General features: G+C 36.3%; 1 protein-coding gene across 1 annotated transcript in view; it reads left to right on the top strand.

The window, feature by feature from the left end:
- The first annotated feature begins 6,144 nt into the window (after positions 1–6,144).
- Positions 6,145–22,996, top strand: part of notum1a (notum, palmitoleoyl-protein carboxylesterase a) — a 30,069-nt gene continuing 13,217 nt past the window's right edge. Inside the window, 1 exon segment of the mRNA NM_001161654.1 lies at positions 6,145–6,482. Coding sequence (NP_001155126.1) covers positions 6,145–6,482 — 338 coding nt within the window.

Below are 22,996 nucleotides of genomic sequence, written 5' to 3' on the forward strand. Positions count from 1 at the left end.
CAAACCTAGATGAAGTTGATTATATTATATTATATTAGCCCCTTTCACACAGTGATACCGGTAAATATCTGGAAAATTTCCGGAACGACTTTACCGGTAAATTCAAAAAAGCGCTGTTCACACAGGCGAGGACGTTACGGAAATTTTCCGGAAAAGAGCATTCACACATCCATTCCAAAATACCGGTAAATTCTGACATCATTCACCACAAATGAGCTTTAAACGGCTGCGCGTTTGTAAACATTTGACTGAATTATAAACTCTGTGGATGATCAATATTGTGAACAACTTTCGCAGGATCACTTTCGCATGTCGAGATGTTCATTGCATGCGCTCACAGGCTGTTTCACAGGCACACGCAAAGCTTGAAGGTAAACGAACAGCGGCTTATCATAAGCATCTCATCGATGATTATTTACACAGTTGGCATTAAGAAGAACATATAAACGTGATCTGACTAACTTCTAGCAGCTAAATGTGTCTGGAAAAATATTCAAAGGCTTTTATTCTCACAAACGGCGCGGACGTAAATGCGTCTGACTGTTGTGATTGGCTAAAGCAGACGTCTCACGTCAGCACGTTCTAGACGTGCACGCGCTTATTACGGTAATCTTCCTTCTGCATTCACACAGCGCAGCATTCCGGCAAATTGCCGGTAATGTTACAACTTCTCTTTCCGGAAAATAGCCAGAACGAATTTACCGGTATTTTCACACATACAAGGACCTGTTCACACATACTGTTTCACACACCGGACCTGTTCACACATACAAGCAATTTTCCGGAAAGGTCTGTATGTGTGAAAGGGGCTAATAAAGCATTTTTAATGTAACCATTAGTAGATGCCTGAATAATAAGACATATAAACATTGATTTCAGTAGTTTATTATTCATTTACTAACTCATTCTGAATGATCTAAACACTCAACTACTCTTAATTACAACTGGTTTGTAAATAATGCGATACTTAATTTAGTAATGAAAAATAAATCATTAACAAAGTATGAAAATACAATTATTAAGCACATTATAAATGTGTTTGTAAGTCAAGAATACAGAATTTGTAAACTGCTTACTAATGTTTTATTAATGTAGAGTTAATGATTAATAGATAATGAATTCGCTATTTGCTAATGCTTAATGAAAGATTTATAGTGTGTAGTTGTTATAAAGTGTTACCAATTTTCCTAGTCGTTTGTGATTTATATAATAGGATTTAAACAAAACTAAAAACGTCACTCTCAGATTAGATTACATAAAATTACTGTGTGAACACTCTTGAAATTCAAACAGAAACTAAGGGTGTACTCACACTATGCCATCCGTATCGTGCCCAGGCCCGTTTCCTGGATTGTTTGAAAAGTGTGAGTGCTCTAAATCAAGTCTCACGGTCAAGTGAACCGTGCCTGGGCCCGGTTGGAGGAGGTGTGCCTGAGCGTGGTTCACTTGGGCTTTGGCGTGGTATGCTTGTGTGTGAGTGTAAAACGCACATAAGCCCAAAACTGAAAGTGAGACGTGACTTTTAAGGGGCTGTTTCATATGGATTTATTAATCATTCTTACTGTTCAATGAACGTAAACTGTCATAGTTTATTAAAGAGGCAAACCCCTCACTGCACAGCAGCTCCTAACCTCCTAATACGTGCAGCAAGAGGACATTTAAGATTATTTCAGCCTGATCTCAGGAGAAAAAGTAAGTATTTTACGTTTTGCCAGTTTAGTGGCAAATTCGTACAAAAATCGTACAAAATTGTGCGATTTTAAAAAGGAGGTGTGGCACCTAAACCCACCCCTAAACCCAACTGTCATTGGGGGATGAGCAAATCGTACTAAATTGTAAGAATTAGCCGCTAAATCAAAAAGTTACGAACTGCCGTGAGATTGTGTTGGATTATTTATGTGTCAAAGGTGGTGCATGTGATCGGCAAAGTATTTGACTTCGTGTCACTGCATCCGAAATGACTAAAATATTACAAAATGATATAACTAAAGTGATTTCCACTGTGCTGAGCAAGAGCGCTTCTCTTCTGTTGAACTGAACAGAGCAATGTTCTGTGCTATGTCTTAAAGAAAATAGATTTTTTTTCATATTATTTCCAGTTGAGTTTAAGCACTTACCTGCTGCTCCGGGCAGCATTTCCTTGTCTTTTCCACTATAGAACAACTGCTGAAGTCTATTTAAGGCACTATATTTTAACTGAAGTATAGGCAACATTATCGATGCCGTAAAATGAACCTTATGAAATTGCAAATAGATACATCAACATTTCACCGGAGGTTTATCAATGGCTGAAAAACACTTTCCAACATGAGTACATTTTAATTTTTGGATGAACTGTCCCTTTAAGTAAACTAGTCCAACTGCTTTTTGGATAACCTACAGTAGGATGAGCTTGAGTGTTTATTGGCCTGTCTGAATAGGGGATGACTGCTCCATTCTTCAAGTGTTTAGCATGTGAACAAAAAAGGCGACGGGATGAATCGAAGCGAATGGCCGAGTATCCCCCCATTTCCACAGCCCTGCATGCATGAGGGAGTCTGCTCTGAAACAAGTGAAAAGTGTGGCGCGACGCCCTTCTATCTCAATCCACAATGGCCGATTAATGGCTGAAGCTGTGTGAAGGCACTTAATCAAGACATCAATATGAAGGAGCAGGGGACAGAAAGTGTGTTTGCCGGTTTAAAATACCGGCATAAAATACCTCAGGAAGGGCTAAATTTATACCCACAAAAAGCATTCCTGTAAGGTGCGGGTTTCCCTTCCGACTCCAAACCTTCAGCAGTGGGGAAAGTCTGGATGGGGCTTCATGAGGGCGGAGGAGTGATGATGACGGGCTCCTTTGATCTCCAGGGGCCCCGTCAGCAGACTCCCGCAGATAAAACAAAACAAAAAAAGAGTCGCGGAATCTCTTGTGCTGACAAAACACCCGCACGACTGTCCCGGAGCTTTCCCGCGCGCGCGCTGGAGACGCGCAGACTACAGCTGATGTGCTGGACAGAGGAATGTAGGAAATTCAGGACATTTTGAAGCGTCTAACAAAAGTGATTAAGGATTAAATGCAAGTGAGATGTCAAATTTATTGTTTTAAAAAGCTCTTGATTAGAACTAAAATATCAGTATGTCGATTCAATAATGTTTAATTGTATTTCAGTGTAAGATGTTGGCTATTTATATCAAAAAGAAAGAAATATAGAAAGTAGGAAAAAAGCAGCTGGTTTGTGCGTGTTAAAACAGCCATAAAGAATAAATAACCATAACCATTTTACTATATTTAAAAATATAAAACAAACTTTTTTAAAAATTGTGGCAAATTATAAAATCTCCAAATGAGATTTGATTTATTTACTTATTTTATAATATTTTTTTGGAGTGGCAAAAAAGGCAAGTCTTTAACCCATTAACTACAAAATGTTGTAAAGATGTTGATTAAAAATGTGCTTTCTGTAATGATAAAGAAGAGAGTATTGTTCAATTATTTTATAGATTGTATGTATAACCAATTGTTTTGGTGTGATCTTATTTTTTTGTTTGTTTGTTTTGTTAAGCAGAGTAGGAATATTGCATTGGAGCTCAAACAAATTTATTAAAATATTTTTTTTAAATGAGAATACAGTCAACTTTAAAATGAGGTATATTGTTAATTCGCTCATTATATATAGAATTTTTTATTCATAAATGTAAATGGGCAGTGAAAAAACTACTTTTACTCACTTTAAAATAGAAATAGGTCATTATCAATGCACTATAAAAGAAACAAAAAAAAATGCCAAAGCAAAAAGAACTGTTAATTATTTTAAAGCCTTCAATTTTACTTTTTGAATAATTTTATTTATTTATTTATTTTCTTCTTATATTGTATTTGTTTTGATGTCAATTTAATGTTATTGTCCCTTGTATGTTCTGTGTTCTACAATTGCAATAAAATAAAAATAAAGTAAAAAGTAAAAAATTAAATAAAAATACATAAAACCTTTAACCCACCAAGAAAAACATCTTAACTCCTAATGTCACTAGTTAACACAGTTAATGCATTTCTTTTCCCCAACACATCACATGATTTCTAAAATATCAGCCTCTACCAAATGGTTGATACGTCGTTATGGTAAAAGTACCGGATTTAACACACATGAAAATTTGAAACACCAATTTATTTAAAAATATAATTAAAGTAAAGCATTTTTAAATACTAAATCACCATTATTTCATGAAATATTTCAGATCTTTATTTAACATTCTTTTTTCTTCTTTTTTACAATAAGACCAAAATCAAGTGTTGTAGTGCAACAGGATAAAAAATGCAACAATGCAGTGCGTGTAAACTTTTACTTTATATTAAACTTTAACTTATTGTTTAACTTATATTAAGCTTTAAATTAATTTAATAGTCATTTTTTAAAACAGTAAAAACATGGTCAACCGTTTGGTAGTAACGTTTTGGTAATCAAAAAGCTTAAATGATCAGGGCTGCGTTTCCCGATAACGATTGATCTTAGCACTTAAGAGCGTTTTCTACGAGTCATTTTGCGAACGTTCGTTATTGTTTCACGTGCGTTTCCCAAAAATGCACTTAACACAATTGCACGTAGCCCAGCTTTAAGTGCAACTTAGGAGTCGCTATCCGTTTGTTAAGTGCTGAAATGTCACGCTATAGAATGGCTCGTTATTGTTGCACATGTTATAGCAATCCATATAATTCTTCTTCTACTTGTGTGAATGTATATTCAACTCGAATAACATAAAAAAAAATATTTTTGAGCCAGTTTAAAAACATAAATTAACTGGAAATGTCGTACTGTAAAAACACCGTCTTGCTCCAATCTCGCATAAAACTAATTCTAACAGTCCTTGCCGGAAATGACATCAGCATCATTTTCGATATTTATATGAAACCTTAATTAAGTAGTATTATTTATCAATTTCTTTATCAAAAATTGCTTATCTCACATCAAAATAAATAAATAAGTAAATAAATAAATAAATAAATAAGCTCTTACATTTATTTTTGAAAAGTTTAGCCTAATTATTAATTATTATTATTTGTATATTGAATTGTGTAATGTGTAGAAAATATAAATGAATAGAGATATACGTACAAATAAAATGAATAATGACTTTGAAGAGAAGTAAATTGTAGGTGCAATTTGCCGGTTGTCCAGCAGGTGCCCTCATAACTCTGTCTCCTTACGATGCACTTAAGGCTTTACGATTACTCCAGAGCACTCGTAGATCCACGAAGATTTTCAAGTGCTACTTAAGTTACGATGCTTTTGGGAAACAGACCGTAATATTAAGATCAGTCGTACGATCATTTCTACGAACTTCTTAGGCTTACGATGCTTTTGGGAAACGCAGCCCTGAAATGTTTGTTGATCTAAATATCTGACAATATTTTTTTATTAAATTTTTTTATTTATTTTAAAAACAATTTACACTGAATGACTTGTGTTTTTCTTTTAATAGTCATTAAATAAGAGATCATTAAAAACTTTGTCTTTACATTTAAATTCTCCATACAAAAAAAGCACAATTGGACATTAAACAGCCCAATTTTAAAGCATAAATTCCAAATAATAGATGCATTTACAAAATTACGATAGGCTACTATTAATAAAGTAGTCATGTGCATTATAAGTTCCCTCGACGCCTGTAGATGCTCACGCTATTCTCTCTCTATGTATTTATATGTAAGCTATTTTTTCCAAAGTATGAGTGTCAAAAGAGACTTATTCTCACTCTATAAATTCGCGTGGATTAGGAAACAGCCATTTCAATGCCAATAAAAGCTACCACATCAAGCAAAATATCGCAGTTCAAAACGACCAAACTATGGGCATTTTTTTTTCTTCAATAAACGAAGAGGACAGGAATCAGTAGTGCGACTGGATCACGCCCCGCCGCACTGCCCTCCACAGCGATTGGCTGAAGGGAAAGAGAGCAGGGTTAAAACCCAGAGCGGTTCAATGCACAGGTGCTACAGCGCAACACAAGAGCCCGAGGAGAGGCTTTAGGTCAGCGCAGGAGAGAACTTGGAGGACTTGTGAATTCTGCTCACCTGTTCTGCCGTGTTGACTCAGTGTTTGTTTGCTTTTAAATTTTGCCTTGTGGTTCAGAAGATTCTCAGCATCACCTCCGGATTTTTGCGCGATGAAGAGGAGCCTCTGGGTGATGCAGGTCCTCCACTGGGCGGTGATGCTGGCTTTGGTTCAGTGCGGCGCGCTTGGTGCGCGGAGGTTCCGCGGAGGTCGAAACCCGCAGCCGCGGCGAGCGCTGCCCTCCGCTCATTACCGGGACCGCGGAGAGACCACCGAGAGCTTCTCACTGGATTTCACAGCCGTGGAGGAAAACATGGACAACTTCATGACTCAGGTGAAGAACCTGGCGCAGTCCCTCTACCCCTGCTCGGCCCAGAAGCTCGACTACGACATGAAGTTACACTTTCTGGAGAATACATCGGTCACCTGTAACGACGGGACTCCTGCGGGGTAAGACTTCATTTTCACACACACATACTGTTACTTTTCCGGTGCACTGGTTTCTTTATGGCCAGCAGCTTTTTGAGCGGCCCTTTTGCCTCATCATCTTGGCACCCTGCGGGACACACCTGTGTAAGCGTGAACGCAAGGTATTGCTTTATTTTGATGGTCTCATTTTGTTGGCTATGAGTTACATTGCACAACATGCCAACTAGTTCTCATTAGAACACTGGATAACTCTAGTTTGAATGGCAAGTGGATAGTTCACCCAAAATTGAAATATTACTCACTATTTACTCTCCCTCAAGAGGTTTTAACCCTTTATTTTTCTCCCATGTTGAATACTGCACCAAAGAAGAGATTTTAAAGAGAGCTGAAAAGCGGTAACCATTCACTTATGGTAGAAAAAACGGTCCCACTTTATATTAAGTGTATTTAACTACTATGTACTTACATCAAAAAAATAAATACAATGTACTTACTGTGTTTATAATGTATTTGAGAACACTTGTGGTGCTTTTGGGTTGGAATAGAGGTTGGGTTATGGACAGGTTTGGTGGCAGGGGTTGGTTTAAGGGTAGGTTAAGGTGTAAGGGATGGTCAACAGTGTATTTACAAATGTAATTATAAAAGGTAATTACAGATGTAATTACATACATGTATTTAATCAAGCATAAGTACACAGTAAATACATGTATTTACACAATAAGTACATTGTAACAAACTATTAGTTCGCTTGTAAGTACATATTAGTTAAGGCCACAATATAAAGTGGGACCGAAAAAACAAATACTGTGCATCTCAATGGTTACAGATTTTCAGCTTTTTGTAAAACAATATATCACTGTGTTTAACACAGGAAAGCTCAAACAGGTTTGAAACAAGTGTCAATAATGGCAGCCTTTTCAGTCTCCTTAACTATTGACTTATTACTGCCTATTATTAAGATATTGGCTTTTATACTAGTATGATCTATTTTAACTATAAATAAGCAGCAAATTAGTTGTTAACTAAGCTAAAAGTCTTAGTTAAAGTTTTTTTTTTAATAGCAAGACCTGTATCCTGAACAGATTGATTATTAGAAGCCTCACAAAAACAATTCAATGTACACTAACCCTAAGCTTACATGCAGTGTACTAATACACTAATGAGAATGACTTGGCATGTACAATGCAACTTCATTCATTCATTTTCTTTTCCGCTTAGTCCCTTTATTAATCAGGCGTCGCCACAGCGGAATGAACCGCCAACTTATCCAGCATATGTTTTACACAGGGAATACCCTTCCAGCCACAACCCAACATTGGGATACACACACACTCTTGCATTCACACACATACACTACAGCCAATTTAGTTTATTCACTTCCCCTATACTGCATGTCTTTGGATTGTGGGGGAAACCGGAGGAAATCCACGCCAACACAGGGAGGCAGTGTAAATTTTAATCAACAAAATGTGTTAAAGGGACCATCAAAATGAAGTGATGCCTAAATATGTACACACAAAAGCATAATCCTACTGTCAAATGTACAGAGTCATGAAATATTGGATACGTTTATTGTCAGCAGGTTGATTATTGTGAATATAACAGTAGCTGTATTGGTATTCATAGTATTTCTAACACATTATGCTAACCATGGTTGGTTGTTTACACTTAAAAGGACAGTTCACCCTTAAATATAAAATCCTTTATGAGTTTTATATCTTTGGTTGAAAACGAAACAAGATATTATGGGGAAATAATGGGAAAATTTATAATAGGAGGAAATAAAAATACTATGGATGTCAGCGGCTGTTTTTAACCCCAACATTTTTCAAAGTACCTTGTTTTACGTTCAACGTAAGAAAGAAACTCACACAGGTTTGGAACAAGTGAAGGATGAGGAAATGATGACAGAATTTTCAGATTTGAGTGAACTGTTCCTTTAAATTCTACAGGGATGTTTGCAGTTTACAGTTTATTTTGTGTGCATCCATTTACATAGCAAGTCACCTCAACTAACAGACAACAGAGTTTTGATAACTCTAACTTCAACACCACACTGACTGCATTAGAAATGTTAAATTAGTTCATGTTAATGGTTTGACACATTTATGTTGCAGTGAACGTTACAGGAAAGAAAAAGTTCAAAAGCTACAGTCCTGTGCATCTGATTTATACCTAAACCACACATATTAGTGACTCCTTAATACATATTATTTAAAAGCATGTGGTCACCTGACAGCATTTTCAGCTTTATTTTTGAAAGTGCATTACTTAACACTATTTATCAGAGATCTCAGATCATATCGGACTGTATTAAATTATTATGTATGCAATGTTAAAAGTTAATCGGTAATACAATGTTAAGGTCAGAGTGAGCGGTGTGACTAGGAGAATAGAGTGACAGAAACACAGAGTTTAAAGTATGACAGTGGCACGTGAACAGATGTGCTATGATCAGTATGAGGCACAATAGCATTGCCGTGCAATATCCAGAGATGATGTGCAACTATGTTAGACATAAGCTCATAAGTCATAATTTTAGTAATGGCTGCTAACACGATTAATTAACCTCTCTTGTTGTCTTAGAATACTATACACACCGTTTGCCCCTTTGGGTCAAAAAACTGGCCCTCCTGCACTAAACCTCTGTAATAAAGCAGCTACATTTAATTTCAATCGTCAAATCTATTTTGCATGAAGAAACAACCTGAACTTCATCACATACTCTGTAAATGTGTAGGTTTTATCTTATCAGTGTGCAGTAATTCGTTAATAGCCATCGCATTTGTGACTAAAATAAAGGGTATCATTTCTGGATCTGTAGAGCTACGCATCGATGAATTTTCTCTTCAGTGTTTGGACTCTAAGTAATGACTTTAAACCACACTGAACTGAGCTAAACTGAACTGAACTTAAACACTAAAAACTGAACTACCCTGATCCAGTTACTATGACCATTTATGTGAAGCTGCTTTGACACAATCTGCATTGTAAAGCCTGATTTATACTTCTGCGTCAAGTGACCGGCGTAACCCACGACGCATGCAACGCGCGTAGCTGTGCATTTATACTTCTGCGCGCTGTCTCTGTTGGTCTGCATTAACACTTCCGAAACGCTAGTGGGCAGTGAGGTGTAAATGTTCCTCTGTGTCGAGTTTCTTCACTGCTTTTTTGCTTCTCCTGAACACTTCCGGGATGTACAAGTGGCTCAAACTCGCTCATTTTGAGGCAGGAACCGGGGGACATGCAACAACTTTAACTATGAGGTAAACACAAAACAAAACTTTCCATCCGGAGCTCCTTCACGGGACTCCACACTTGTAAACAATCGCTCGCGCCATTCGCGCGGCTCTCGGTCCCGCCCAGACTCGTCAACGCTACCAAGCTGACCAATCACAGAGCTTGCGCTACGCGCTGTTGCGACGTGTAGTTACAATTTTTGAGAGGTGCACGTCAGTGATGCCGATGGCCACGGCGAAGGGCTATGCGTCAGCGCCGTAGCATACGCCGGTGTTTGACGCAGAAGTATAAATCAGCCTTAAAAGCGCTATACAAATGAAGCTGAATTGAATTGAATTTCGAATGCAAAAATTTGTTTTAGCAAGAGAGTATTCATAAAAGTTTAAAAGAATATTATTGTGTGTGTGTGTTTGTGTGTGTGTGTGTGTGTGTGTGTGTGTGTGTGTGTGTGTCAGTGCATGCAAAATATAAAAATGGTTTTATAGCTGGCGGGTCAAAACTGACTCGAAGAGCAATCGTTGTACCCTAAATGTGTACAGAAAATACAAAAGTATTCATTTTTTTCTAATTTTGTGGTGATTTTAGAAAATGTTATCAAACTTCAAGATAACACAGCGTTGCTTTTCTGCTGTTATAAAATAGTGTCTGGTTATAGTTAATAATGTTTCAATGCAAACCAACCTGGTGCGAAAGTGTCAGAGAAGAACTAAAACTAGGGCTGCATGCTTAATCGAGAAATTGTGATCTCGATTCAACCCCCTATACAATCCTAATCCAGAATCTCCTCAATTCAGCGAATTATATTTTCAAGTTTAGGAGAGAAGCATAAAGGCAGGTGCACAAGTCTTCATTTTTTATGTTGCTCAGCTACGTGGACATATCCAAATGATCAGCATACTGTATTTATAAGGTATAATTCACCAAATGTCATTTCTGTCTTTATGTAATGATGTATTCGCAGCCGCAAAATCTGTTAACTAGCAAGAGGACACACACAGTTGAAGTCAGAATTATTAGCCCCCCAGATTTTTTGGCCCCTTGTTCATTTTTTTCCCCAATTTCTGTTTAACAGAGAGCAGCTTTTTCAGCATATGTCTAAACATAATAGTTTTAATAACTTATTTCTAGTAACTGATTTATTTTATCTTTGCCACGATGACAGTGCATAATATTTTACTGGATATTTTTCAAAACACTTCTATTCAGCTTAAAGTGACATTTAAAGGCTTAATTAGGTTAATTAGGTTAACTAGACAGGTTAGGGTAATTAGGCAAGTTATTGTATAACGATGGTTTAACCGTGGTAGGTTGTTTACACTTAAAAGGACAGTTCACCCTAAAATGTAAAAACCTTTATGAGTTTTATCGCTTTGGTTGAAAACAAGACAAGATATTATGGGGAAATAATGGGAAAATTTATAATAGGAGGAAACAAAAATACTATGGGTGTCAGCGGCTGTTTTTTCCACCAACATTCTTCAAAGTACCTTGTTTTACGTTCAACATAAGAAAGAAACTCTAACAGGTTTGGAACAAGTGAAGGATGAGGAAATGATGATATTAAGAAATAGCTTAAAGGGGCTAATAATATTGACCCTAAAATGGTGTTTAAAAAATTTAAAACAACTTTTATTGTAGCCGAAATAAAACAAATAAGACTTTCTCCAGAAGAAAAAACAATGTCAGACACACTGTGAAAATTTCCTTGCTCTGTTACACATCATTTGGAAAATATTTAAAATAATAGAAAAAAAATCAAAGGAGGGGCTAATAATTCTGACTTCAACTGTATGTGTCTGCCAATGATGTCTACTTTAGTTAACAGAACCTGCATAGGCTGTTAATTACAGGTACTAAAGTTGTAAATAATGTTTGTTTGTTTTTGTTTTTTTAAGTTGTAAATAACGTTGACTGTTGCACAGAGCGATCGTTTGAGAGCCGCGCAGAAAGTATGATTTTTGCGTTTATGTTTTATTTTCTCAAAGTAACGGCGGTCTTGAGCGCACTCGGCAGTGAAAGTGAAACCAAACACACACACACACACACATCCTTTAAATGATCATATCACATTATAAAGTTATGATTACAACAAATTTGATGTTTTTTTTTTCTTGAAAAAAGTGTTGCATGCAGAACTGTTGCAAACAATTTATTTGTGTTGAGTTTAAACAAACAAATTAGGTTGAGTAATATTCAACTTAATTTCTTAGTTTAAATTCAGCCCAAATGAATTGTTTACAACCACTCAACGTAAAAAAAATTGAGTAAATCCAAGGAATCATCTTTGAATAATTTTTTTCAGTGTAGCGAACACAAAGAGATGTGCATAAACATAAATGTTTTACCATGTCAGTATAACTACTTAAGCCTATAATGTTGAATATAATGCAAGAGGGAATCCGATAATGATAAATGTCTTAATTTTACCATTAAAAACGAAAAGAATATGTCTCAAACATAATAATTCAACTTTAGAATTATCATTAGTTATATTCTGATGTATTCACTTTCCTGTGCATTAACGACCTGGACAAATTAAAAGTCTATTCAACTCCACTATTCAAAGCCTTTAGCACAGGGGTGCTCAACCCTGTTCCTGGAGATCTACCTTCCTGCAGATTTCAGTTGCAACCCTTATCAAACACACCTGTTTGTAATTATCAAGTGCTGTTCAGGTCCTAATTAATTGGTTCAGGTGTGTTGGATCGGGGTTGGAGCTAAACTCTGTAGGAAGGTAGATCTCCAGGAACAGGGTTGAGCACCCCTGCTTTAGCACAACATATAACCTACACATAGGCTTAATATTAATATTGTATGTTAGAGAATAGCAATAATAATAGCCTACTCATGTTAACCCTTATTTTACATCTACAGAATTGTGAGAAAATTCTGATCTTGATTTTAAGCAAAACAAATTGTAATTTGCATTAAGCCAGAATTGTGCAGCCCTAACTAAAACTCATAAATCTTAATTAGTTTTTATTATAATTACACAAAAATAGGTTGCTTAATGTTTTTTAAAAGATGACAATCTGATATTTGTGAATAATAATAAAATAATTTAATTATTTAAATGCATACTATGAAAGATTGCTTTCATTAAAATACTGAAAAATCATTAGAATAATGTTATCCTTATGCTAACTTATGTACTTTACATTGGACCAAATGATTGTAAAAATGTTCAAATCCACATAAACAAGCACTTTTAACTACACTGAAAAAAATTATTCAGAGATGATTCCTTAGATTTACTCAATTTTTTTACGTTAAGTGATTGTAAACAATTTATTTGTGTTGAATTTAAACAAACAAATTAAGTTGAACATTTTCAAACACTTTTTTCAGTGTAGTTTAACTCGTTCGTGTCTTGTGTGGTCCTGCTAATGATGTCCACATCCTCTATATCCAGTTTGTTTTATTAGACTGCATAGAGCTGCATTACAACAGAAGCCTAAAATGTATTTATTCTGATAAAACATCACTGCTTCTTCTCCACGTGATCACGCGTGGATGAATCGAAAGTGTTGGACTGTGGCATAATAAAAGCTCTGCTGCATTCGTCCTGTATCACACTCTACATTCAACAGCAATTGCTTCGGCATTTCACTTGTTGTGCTTCTATTGACCTTATTCTAAAATGCGGAAGTGCGCCTGTTTTCGTGATTGTCTTAGAACTTCCGATTCAGTCGCCTATGGGAGAAATGACTAGGAATAATAAACAGCAAAAAACGGTCAAACTACTTGCTCTACAAACAAACGTTTGCATGACTATACAGACCAAGTAGAATAATATAACATGGAAATATTAGTTTGCAACATCAAACAGCGAGACGAGCAGTTTTTAATGTCTAAAAATGAATGGAAGTGAATGAGACCGGAAGTCTCGTGCCTAAAAGATTCAAATGGCTGCGCCCACTCATCGGCGAAGAATAAGGTGAATAGCTTTCAGCCTGATGCTGCATTCACACCAGACGTAAATGAGTGATTTACCTGTAAGATCAATGCAAAGATGTGAATAGACATCCTGTAGCAATACGCGCGAATGAGGCAGCACGAATGACACGTTTAACACGAAGTTGGAAAATCCTTCTCTTATAGGGGTGTGATTATGACATAGTGCCTGTTGTTGGTGTCCCGAGGGGAAATCCTCCTGCTGACACTAGTGATGGGAAGTTTGGATCATTTTACTGACTCGGATCTTTGAGTCTCGTTCATCAAGATGAACGAATCTTTTTTCGAGTCATTTCGTTCATTTGGTTCAATTTGCCAAAATATTATTAAAATGTTACGAATTGCTTCCAAACACATCTACAACTAGCCCAAAAGGTTGATTGCACGACAAATAAATCATAAATAGAATATAAGAAGGAGAAAATAATAATTGAATGTTTACCTGCTCTTTTGTCTATGAAGGTTTTGTTGTCTCTTTGCTCAGCTCACCTCTTCATGTCTTCAAATGTCAGGGGTTCATTCATTCTACACTGACAGTCACATATAATCTTAATCAATGCACAGTCTAAGCTGATAGGAGCCATGATCGTTCGTTGTTTACGTGACAGAACGACTTAAACCCGAGGAGTCGAGAGATAAACGGTTAAATTCTTTTTCCGGCTCTAAACGCGTATGATTGGCCCGTGAGGAACGGATGACTCAGACCCGATAGAGGACTCGAGAGACGAGCAGATCAATTCTTTTCCCGGCTCTAAACGCCTATGATTGGCCGTGAGGAACGAATGACTCAGACCCGATAGAGGACTCGAGAGACGAGCGGATCAATTCTTTTTCCGGCTCTAAATGCGTATGATTGGCCCGTGAGGAACGGATGACTCAGACCCGATAGAGGACTCGAGAGAAGAGCAGATCAATTCTTTTCCCGGCTCTAAACGCGTATGATTGGCCGTGAGGAACGAATGACTCAGACCCGATAGAGGACTCGAGAGACGAGCGGATCAATTCTTTTTCCGGCTCTAAATGCATATGATTGGCCCGTGATGAACGAGTGACTCAGACCCGATAGAGGACTCGAGAGATGAGCGGATCAATTCGTTTTCCGGCTCTAAATGCATATGATTTGCTTCTGCCAATGTGATAAAACTTGAAATGAACGATACCACCTGCACAAATGTGCGCACGCACTGATGAACGAATTACTCCCTGAGAGGACTCCTAGTTCAAGTTCATGAACGACCCATCACTAGCTGACACCAGACAACAGTTCATCAAACCAGACATGGCTCAGTCGGAAGCACCGCTGAAAGCCTCCATCATCCAGTAGTTTCTGGAGGAGTTGATGAACAGAGCTTGGTGCAAAGATCTAGTTGACTCCGACACAGCGCCGAACAGATATAAGCTGTTTTTCAGCATTCTTAAAGCACATAAAGCTCAGCTATTCCCAATAAATGTTAGACATTTAGCAACAAAGCTAGAGTCACCGGGCAGACAGAAGCCCTGCCTATGACACGAATCCACATCTATTGTGAAGCTAGTAAACTTAAAATGTTCACACCTCTATTTACGCGCAAATATCGTGCTTTATTCGTGCACTCCGCGTCTGGTGTAAATAGCATAACAATGCATTTAAACTACAGCATCGAATTTGCATTCAGTGCTGCTGGCAATGCTATAACACCACTGCTCTACAGGACGACTGCATGTTTACACGTTCATCATACATGCATTGTTATATAGCTGCTTCGAAGAAATAATCAATGAACAGTGAACACACAGGTATATATGGATGGTTCAATATTATTACGTAAACTGAAAGTTAGAGGTGGGAGAAAAATATTGATGATCGCAAGATTTTTTTCTTTAACCACTGTGGATTGATTCTCAAAATTACAGAATCGATTCTGTAGTCAGATTAGATTAGTTAAATTTGTTTAGTAGAAATTAAGATTATTAGTATATAATTAGTTATATTATAACTTTACAAGAGAGATAGTAATTTAGACTTTAATTGTAAAAAAATTTCCTTAAATTTTCTTAAATGTTAAACAATAAAAAAAATTATGGTCTTTTTTAAAAAAGAATATATATATATATATTTTTACGGAATAAAATTAATAATATTTCTCTTCATAATCTGGCTTTTTTTTACTTTCAGTGTTTGTTCATTTTGAATAATTATTTAATAAAATAAATGTTTTTAATTTTAAGAAGGCGGTACTGTCTTACAAAGTTTCCAATCATTATCTGTTTGTTATTATGAAGTCACGTAAAGAGGCTTTCAGGTCTCTATTAAGCTATATGAGGAGACTCAACTAATGGTAGTGATTAACGTTTACAAAGCGCTGTAATACATTTGAAAATCATGATTGTAATATATGTACAGTTGAAGTCAGAATTATTAGCCCCTCCTGGATTATTAGCTTCCCTGTTTATTTTTTTCCTGAGTTTCTGTTTAACGGAGAGATTTTTTTTCAGCACATTTCTAAGCATAATAGTTTTAATAACTAATTTCTAATAACTGATTTATTTAATCTTTGGCATGATGACAGTAAATAATATGTGACTAGATATTTTTCAAGACATTTAAAGGCTTAACTAGGTTAATTAGGTTAGCTAGACAGGTTAGGGTAATTAGGCAAGTTATTGTGTAACGATGGTTTGTTCTGTAGACTATAAAAAAAACAAAAAATACAGCTTAAAGGGGCTAATAATTTTGCCCTTGAATTGTTTTTTTTTTAAAATGTAAAATTGCTTTTACTCTAGCCAAAATAAAACAAATAAGACTTTCTCCAGAAGAAAAAAATATATTATCAGACATACTGTGAAAATGTCCTTGCTCTGTTAAACACCATGAGGGAAATATTTTTAAAAAGAAAAAAATTCAAAGGGGGCTAATAATTCTGACGTCAACTGTATATATACATGCCCATTATCTGATGGGCAAAAAGTAATTCATTTTTTATAAATTATTAAAATATTAGTGTTTGTGATGCATCAAGTCCAGCGACTGTCGTGTACACCATGATTTTATATAAAACACTATTCCATACATCACCACTTAACAAGCGGAAACACAAGCACAGAAAATCTAGTTCTGGTTAAAATGTAAAGTTGTAAAGATGCAAATGTACAGCAGAAAAAATAGGAACAAAAATGTTCTGTTCTGTTATTTAGCAGATATATGATAGACTTGCTTTGTTTTACCTAATAAGTGGATCTACTAGGTTTTGCTTTGTAAACATTAAATAAAAGTTAAAAAGGTATTAGTTTATTTCATATATTTTAAGTTCTTTGTAACGATCTGCAGATTTTTTTTACAAAACTCTCAGCAGAAATAGCAAAAAATGTCTGCAGGTTCTGTCTGGCACTGGTCATGGCACAGTGGTGACTGTCATGTTTTGGGGTCTTGAACATTACCGTTGTGTTACGTTCTTTTTGTGTTATGAAAAGGCACTGCTTCTGTAAATTGTTTGCGTTGTGAGAAAATGCTGGCGTTTTTTGTGATTGCATGTGTTGTTTTAAATTGCAGCACGTTACGCTCTCTTGACCAACGTACAAACGTGCTTACAAATGATCCTTCATTCTCAGCAATTATGGTATTAAATGGGCAGTTTGTCCCCCGAAATTACAATTCTTTCATCATTTATCAATCCTCCACTTCACTGTAAAAAAATATTGCTGCCTTAAATTTTTTAGTTGAATCAAATGAACTTTTCTAATGATCTCAACTTACCTCAATCAAAAACTATATATATATATATATATATATATATATATATATATATATATATATATATATATATATATATATATATATATATATATACACATATAAACTATATATAGACTATAAATATCAAGTTAAACTTTGTATCACTTCACAAGGGTAGTGGAATCCTGATTAACTTTTTAAAATAAGTTGTTCTAAATCGGTTTAAGTTTCCTTCTGTTGAATGCAAAAAAAGAGATTCTGGATAATGCTAGAAAAAGCCTGTTATATACATTTTTGTTGTATTTTTTAAATAACTAATAAAGCATTTTTGATCTTACTATGAATGTCAGTGGATGTTTATTACCAAACATTGTTCAGAAAAGCCTGTTTTATGTTCATTCATTAATTCATTTTCTTTTCGGCTTAATCCCTTTATTAATCCGGGGTCGCCACAGCGCAATGAACCGCCCACTTATCCAGCACGTTTTTTACGCCTGAAAAAGTCATGTAATTTTATCATGGCTATTTCCAGGCCTGAAAAAGTTTTGGAAAAACAGAAAAACCCACAAGGCTTTGGAAAAGTCATGGAAATTACACTAACACTTTAGCAGACATTTTTGTCCAAAGCAACTTAAGCTGCACACTAAAGCTTGTGCTTTGTCATATGCCGCCGTGAAAAGGGGCGGGGTTAGAAAGTTTGATTAGACATTAATAAAAGTGAGCGATTGCTCTATATTTTGAGTTTCTCATTTTAAATAATCTTCTATTGGTCTCAAGCAATCCCCGCAGGTATAAATTCACCAAGCTTGAACATTTGAATGCAGTGTCATGCGAAACATGTTGCAGGTGCTTGCATTTCTGATCTGCCGCATTCGCATGCCTATAAATGGAAGTCTGTGGAGCGAAAAATGCAGTGTGATTGCAGCTTTATAATATTAGTTTTATGTACTTTTACTAGTTTAACAAACTATTAACACTATATAAAATTAATTTGACAAATATCTGTATACTGGAATGGAGGTTAAGTGTTTTTATTTTTTTTATTTTCTTGGCCAAAAACATGCTCTCACATTATTAGTGCTGTGTAAGCAACATCTATTTTACATAGATATAAAATTACGTTTCAACTAAAGAGATTGTTGCATGTTTTATGATATGCTGTAATAAATGTAAACGTGCATTGTTTTTCTTATGATTTACCATGTACACGTAGACATAACATGAAACATTAGGTCATAAAAATTGACTTGAAAGTCCTGGAAAAGTCGTGGTATTTTTGGAGCAAAAATGTGTATGAACCCACACAGCGGATGCCCCATCCAGCTGCAACCCAGAACTGGGAAACACCCATACACTCTCACATTTACACACTAATGGCCAATTTAGTTCATCCAATTCACCCATAGCGCATGTCTTTGGACTGTTGGGAAAACCGGTGCATCCGGAAATCCACATGAACATGGGCAGAACATGCAAACTCCACACAGAAATACCAACTGACCCAGCCAGGACTCGAACCAGTGACCTTCTTGCTGTGAGGCGACAGTGCACCCTGCTGAAAAATCCAGCTTAAATCAGCCTAGGCTGGTTGGCTGGTTTTAGCTGGTCAACCAGGCTGGTTTTAGAGGGGTTTTGGCCATTTCCAGCCTGGTCTTAGCTGGTCAGGCTGGGAGATGACCAGCTAAAACCAGCTTGACCAGCCTAGCCAGACTGGGAGTCCAGCGAAAACCAGCTATGTCTAACTTAAACCAGGCTGGTCAAGCTGGTTTTAGCTGGATTTAGCTGGTCATTTTCCAGCCTGCAGCTAAGACCAGGCTGGAAATGGCTGGAAACCAGCCTGGATGTGACCAAAACCCCTCTAAAACCAGCCTGGTCGACCAGCTAAAACCAGCCAACCAGCCTAGGCTGGTTTAAGCTGGATTTTTTAGCAGGGATGCTAACCACTGAGCCAATGTGCCACCATGGAATATACAAAAAAAAAAAAAAAAAAAAACTATTTAGCTTGATTTACTCCCAGAGAATTATACTGTTTCAACCTCACATACTATAATGCACGGAAGCATGTTGCATTCCTAAGATCTGCAGTCATGGCTTGTAGAAAAGGTGTCGTGTGATCAGCTGAGACACATGAATGGATCACTCACATTTCACAGGTTCCATAGAAACCCCAATTCATGTATAGACAGTACAGGAAAGTGTGTAGGATCAGAGTTATCCTAATTCTTCTGCTTTTATGAAGATTAAAAATAAAATCTTTAATGAAAGTACAAGTGAAGCTTCTGTCTAGCAGACCTGCATCCTAAACTTTACTGGTCGTAATGTAGTGAAACATAAATCATTAGCTCGTAAGCAGTGTTGTGGTGGGTAATAGTGAGAGATTTACAGCATTCGCCAAAAATGTGGCCCACAGTGGCATGAATTGGAAGCAAATTAAAGCTGTCTTTAATTATGGTGGAGTGATGCCCCTCAAAGAAACAAAGCCAGCCACAACTGTAGCTTTTCCTCACACTGGCGAACGACTGAAGCGTTTGAGACGGACTGGTTTGTTTTTATGTAAAGCGGACAACAGCCCCCTCGTGTGGAAACTGTGAAGATTGCAGACGACAAAGAAGCAGATATTAAAGAAAGTAGACGAGGGCAATAACATTTTAGTTTTGAAAATTAAAAGTGCAAAAGTACTCATCCACTTCAGCAAGATAAAATAGGCTATTTTACATATGTAAATGTGTCTTTTTCTAATTGTTTTTCTTTTAAAATTAAGATGTAAACATCATCTGAAAGTTGATCAAATACAATATTTGGTTGAGATACTACATATCTGAAATCCAGTTGGCATTTCTGTGTGGAGTTTGCATGTTCTCCCTGCATTCACGTGGGTTTCCTCCGGGTTTTTCCCACAGTCCAAAGACATGCGGTACCGGTGAATTGGGTAGGCTAAATTGTCCGTAGTGTATGAGTGTGAATGTGAGTGTATGGATGTTTCCCAGAGATGGGTTGCAGCTGGAAGGGCATCTGCTGCGTAAAACGTAAGCTGGATAAGATGGCAGTTCATTCCGCTGCGGCGACCCCGGATTGATAAGGGAACTAAGCTGAAAAGTAAATGAATGAATGAATGAATAAATAAATTTTTATATATATATATATATATATATATATATATATATATATATATATATATATATATATATATATATATATATATATATATATTTATACATACACAGTGATTGCTATGATACAACATATTTGAAAATCTATAAATTAAAATATTGGCATACCGGTTGACGTCACAGTTCTCGATGTTAGGAAACTTTTAAGGGGTTTTTGAACCGCACTTAGTCTGATCTGTCACCTAAGACATTTTTGTTTTGGAAGACCCTACCAGGGGCATTAAACCCTGACAACATAGCTCTTAGGATCACTCAGGCACACAAACCCCTCCACCACATTAAGGATAGAGGAGGCCTCAGGGAAGACCCAGGAGGGATTATGTCTCTCAGCTGGCCTGGGAACGCCTCGTGATCCCCCCAGAGGAGCTGGAGGAAGTTTCTGGGGTTCTCTCCTAAGACTGCTGCCCCCGCAACCCAGCACCGGACAAGCGGTTAAAAATCAATGAATGGATGATAAAGTTGCTTTTAAAGTCATCTAATCTAAGTGGTGGCTGCTGACTGTAAAGTTTTCAGACTTCATGTCGACTTCAAAAATATGAAATATTTTACCTTTGTGAACCTGGATTACAAAATCATTCATTCAGTTTTATATGTAACATCAATATGACTCCCGTAGAAATCTGGTTATTGTTGTGTAAAGTGATGTACAGAAGTGCACTCTTAAGTGAATTAAGCAGTCATATATGAGACTAAGTGAACATAAATGGGCTTTTCAATAATATTTGCTGCAGTTACAAATATTGAATGAATAACAAGCTTTGCTTGACCTACACCATGAGTGTGCATTCATCACCGGTCTTTTTAACAGGGGCTGTGACATTTTTAAAGCACTTTTTAAGGACTAGAATAATAAAAGTGTGTTTTGCTATTGACCTAATACATGCTAACTATTTGAACAAATCAATATGTTTTTTATGTGTAATCTTTAAAGGGGACCTATTATGCAAATATCATTTTTGTAACGGGTTTAAAAAGTTGTGTGGCAACAGTCTGTGAATATAACCAGCTTCTAATGGTAAAAAATGTATTAATTACATTTGTGTCATCACACTTGATAAAAACAGTCTGCAAAACACTTTGACATTCTCCTTTTGTACGTCATCATCAGAGAGGAAAAACCTTGCCCAGTAGTGACCATCTCTCCTATTAGCATTGGATGTTAGTCTTGTTTTTAAATCTGCCTCTAAGCTGACACACAGGCATTTGTAGTTCCACCCTCTTTTGAAAAGAGCACAGTCTCATTTGAATTTAAAGCGACAGTCACCAAAATGACACAATTAGGATCAAAGCCTAAAAGGGAAAGTGGTAAAACATTGTGGGCTCTATTTTGACGGTCCATGCGCAGAGCGCAAAACGCAGGGCGCAAACGCTTTCAGGACATGTCAGGACGCGTTTTTGCTAATTTAAGGACGGGAAAATCCGCTTTGCGCCAAGGCGCATGGTCTAAAAGGGTTGAGTTTATTTTCTTAATGAGTTATAGATGTGTTTTGAGAATAAACCAATCAGAGTCTCATCTCCCATTCCCTTTAAGTGCCAGCTGCGTCGCGCCTAGAGCGCATTTGCTATTTACAGGACGTAAAGTAAGTCTAAGTGGAAAAACTGAGCATTTCACAAGCAAACAGTTCACAGTTTTTTTTAACAGAAAACTGTTAAACAGAGCATCTACTGCTTGAGAATGAGAGATAATGGATCTACTTTCACTTTCGCTCTTGGATAGGGAAACTTTTACGCACAGACATCAATTAGCCTATAAATAATTAATTTAGTTTGTTAAGAGCAAAGATTTGTTTCAAAACTGTTTCTAAATTCAGTTCTAATTTCCAGCAAACGAATAAATGAACAATAATAACGAAGTGTGTTCAAAAACCTGAGTTATATCCAAATACACCTGCCATGCCCCATCTGGTCTAAAACCTGACAGGTGGACAAATCTAAGCTTGTTTTTAATCAAACAAATATAAATATGGATATAATAAATAATACTGCTAATAATAATAACATTATACAAAAGCAAATTGTTATGAATGAACTGAAAAAGCCTCCCGAGATGAAGAAGACATAAAAGCAGTGATTTTTCATATTTATGTAGGCTAGAAAATAATGTTTTGTAATATTTTAATCCTTTATATTTATATCCTATATCTATTCTTATTATATCCTATATATATTCTTAATATTTAAATTTTTTCATATGTAAAGATATTTGCCTATTGCTCTCTTGTGCGTATTAAGCAGTGCGTAAGCGAGGCGCAACTCTGCACTGGAGTTTAGACCGGGTTAGTTTTGGTCTAATGAAAAATCTATTATAGTTTCTCAAAATAGCAACGCGCCAGCGGTCCGCCTCAGAACGCCTTCCTTTTTAGACCAGAACACCTATGGGTGCACATATGAGCGCTAATGCATTTGCTATTTAAACAGCGTAGCGTGGCATAAAAGGTCCCCTTTAATCAAAATACTTT

This window comes from Danio rerio, chromosome 3, assembly GCF_052040795.2.
Source record: "Danio rerio strain M-AB ecotype USA chromosome 3, GRCz13ab, whole genome shotgun sequence".
In the NCBI taxonomy this organism is placed as follows: Eukaryota; Metazoa; Chordata; class Actinopteri; order Cypriniformes; family Danionidae; genus Danio; species Danio rerio.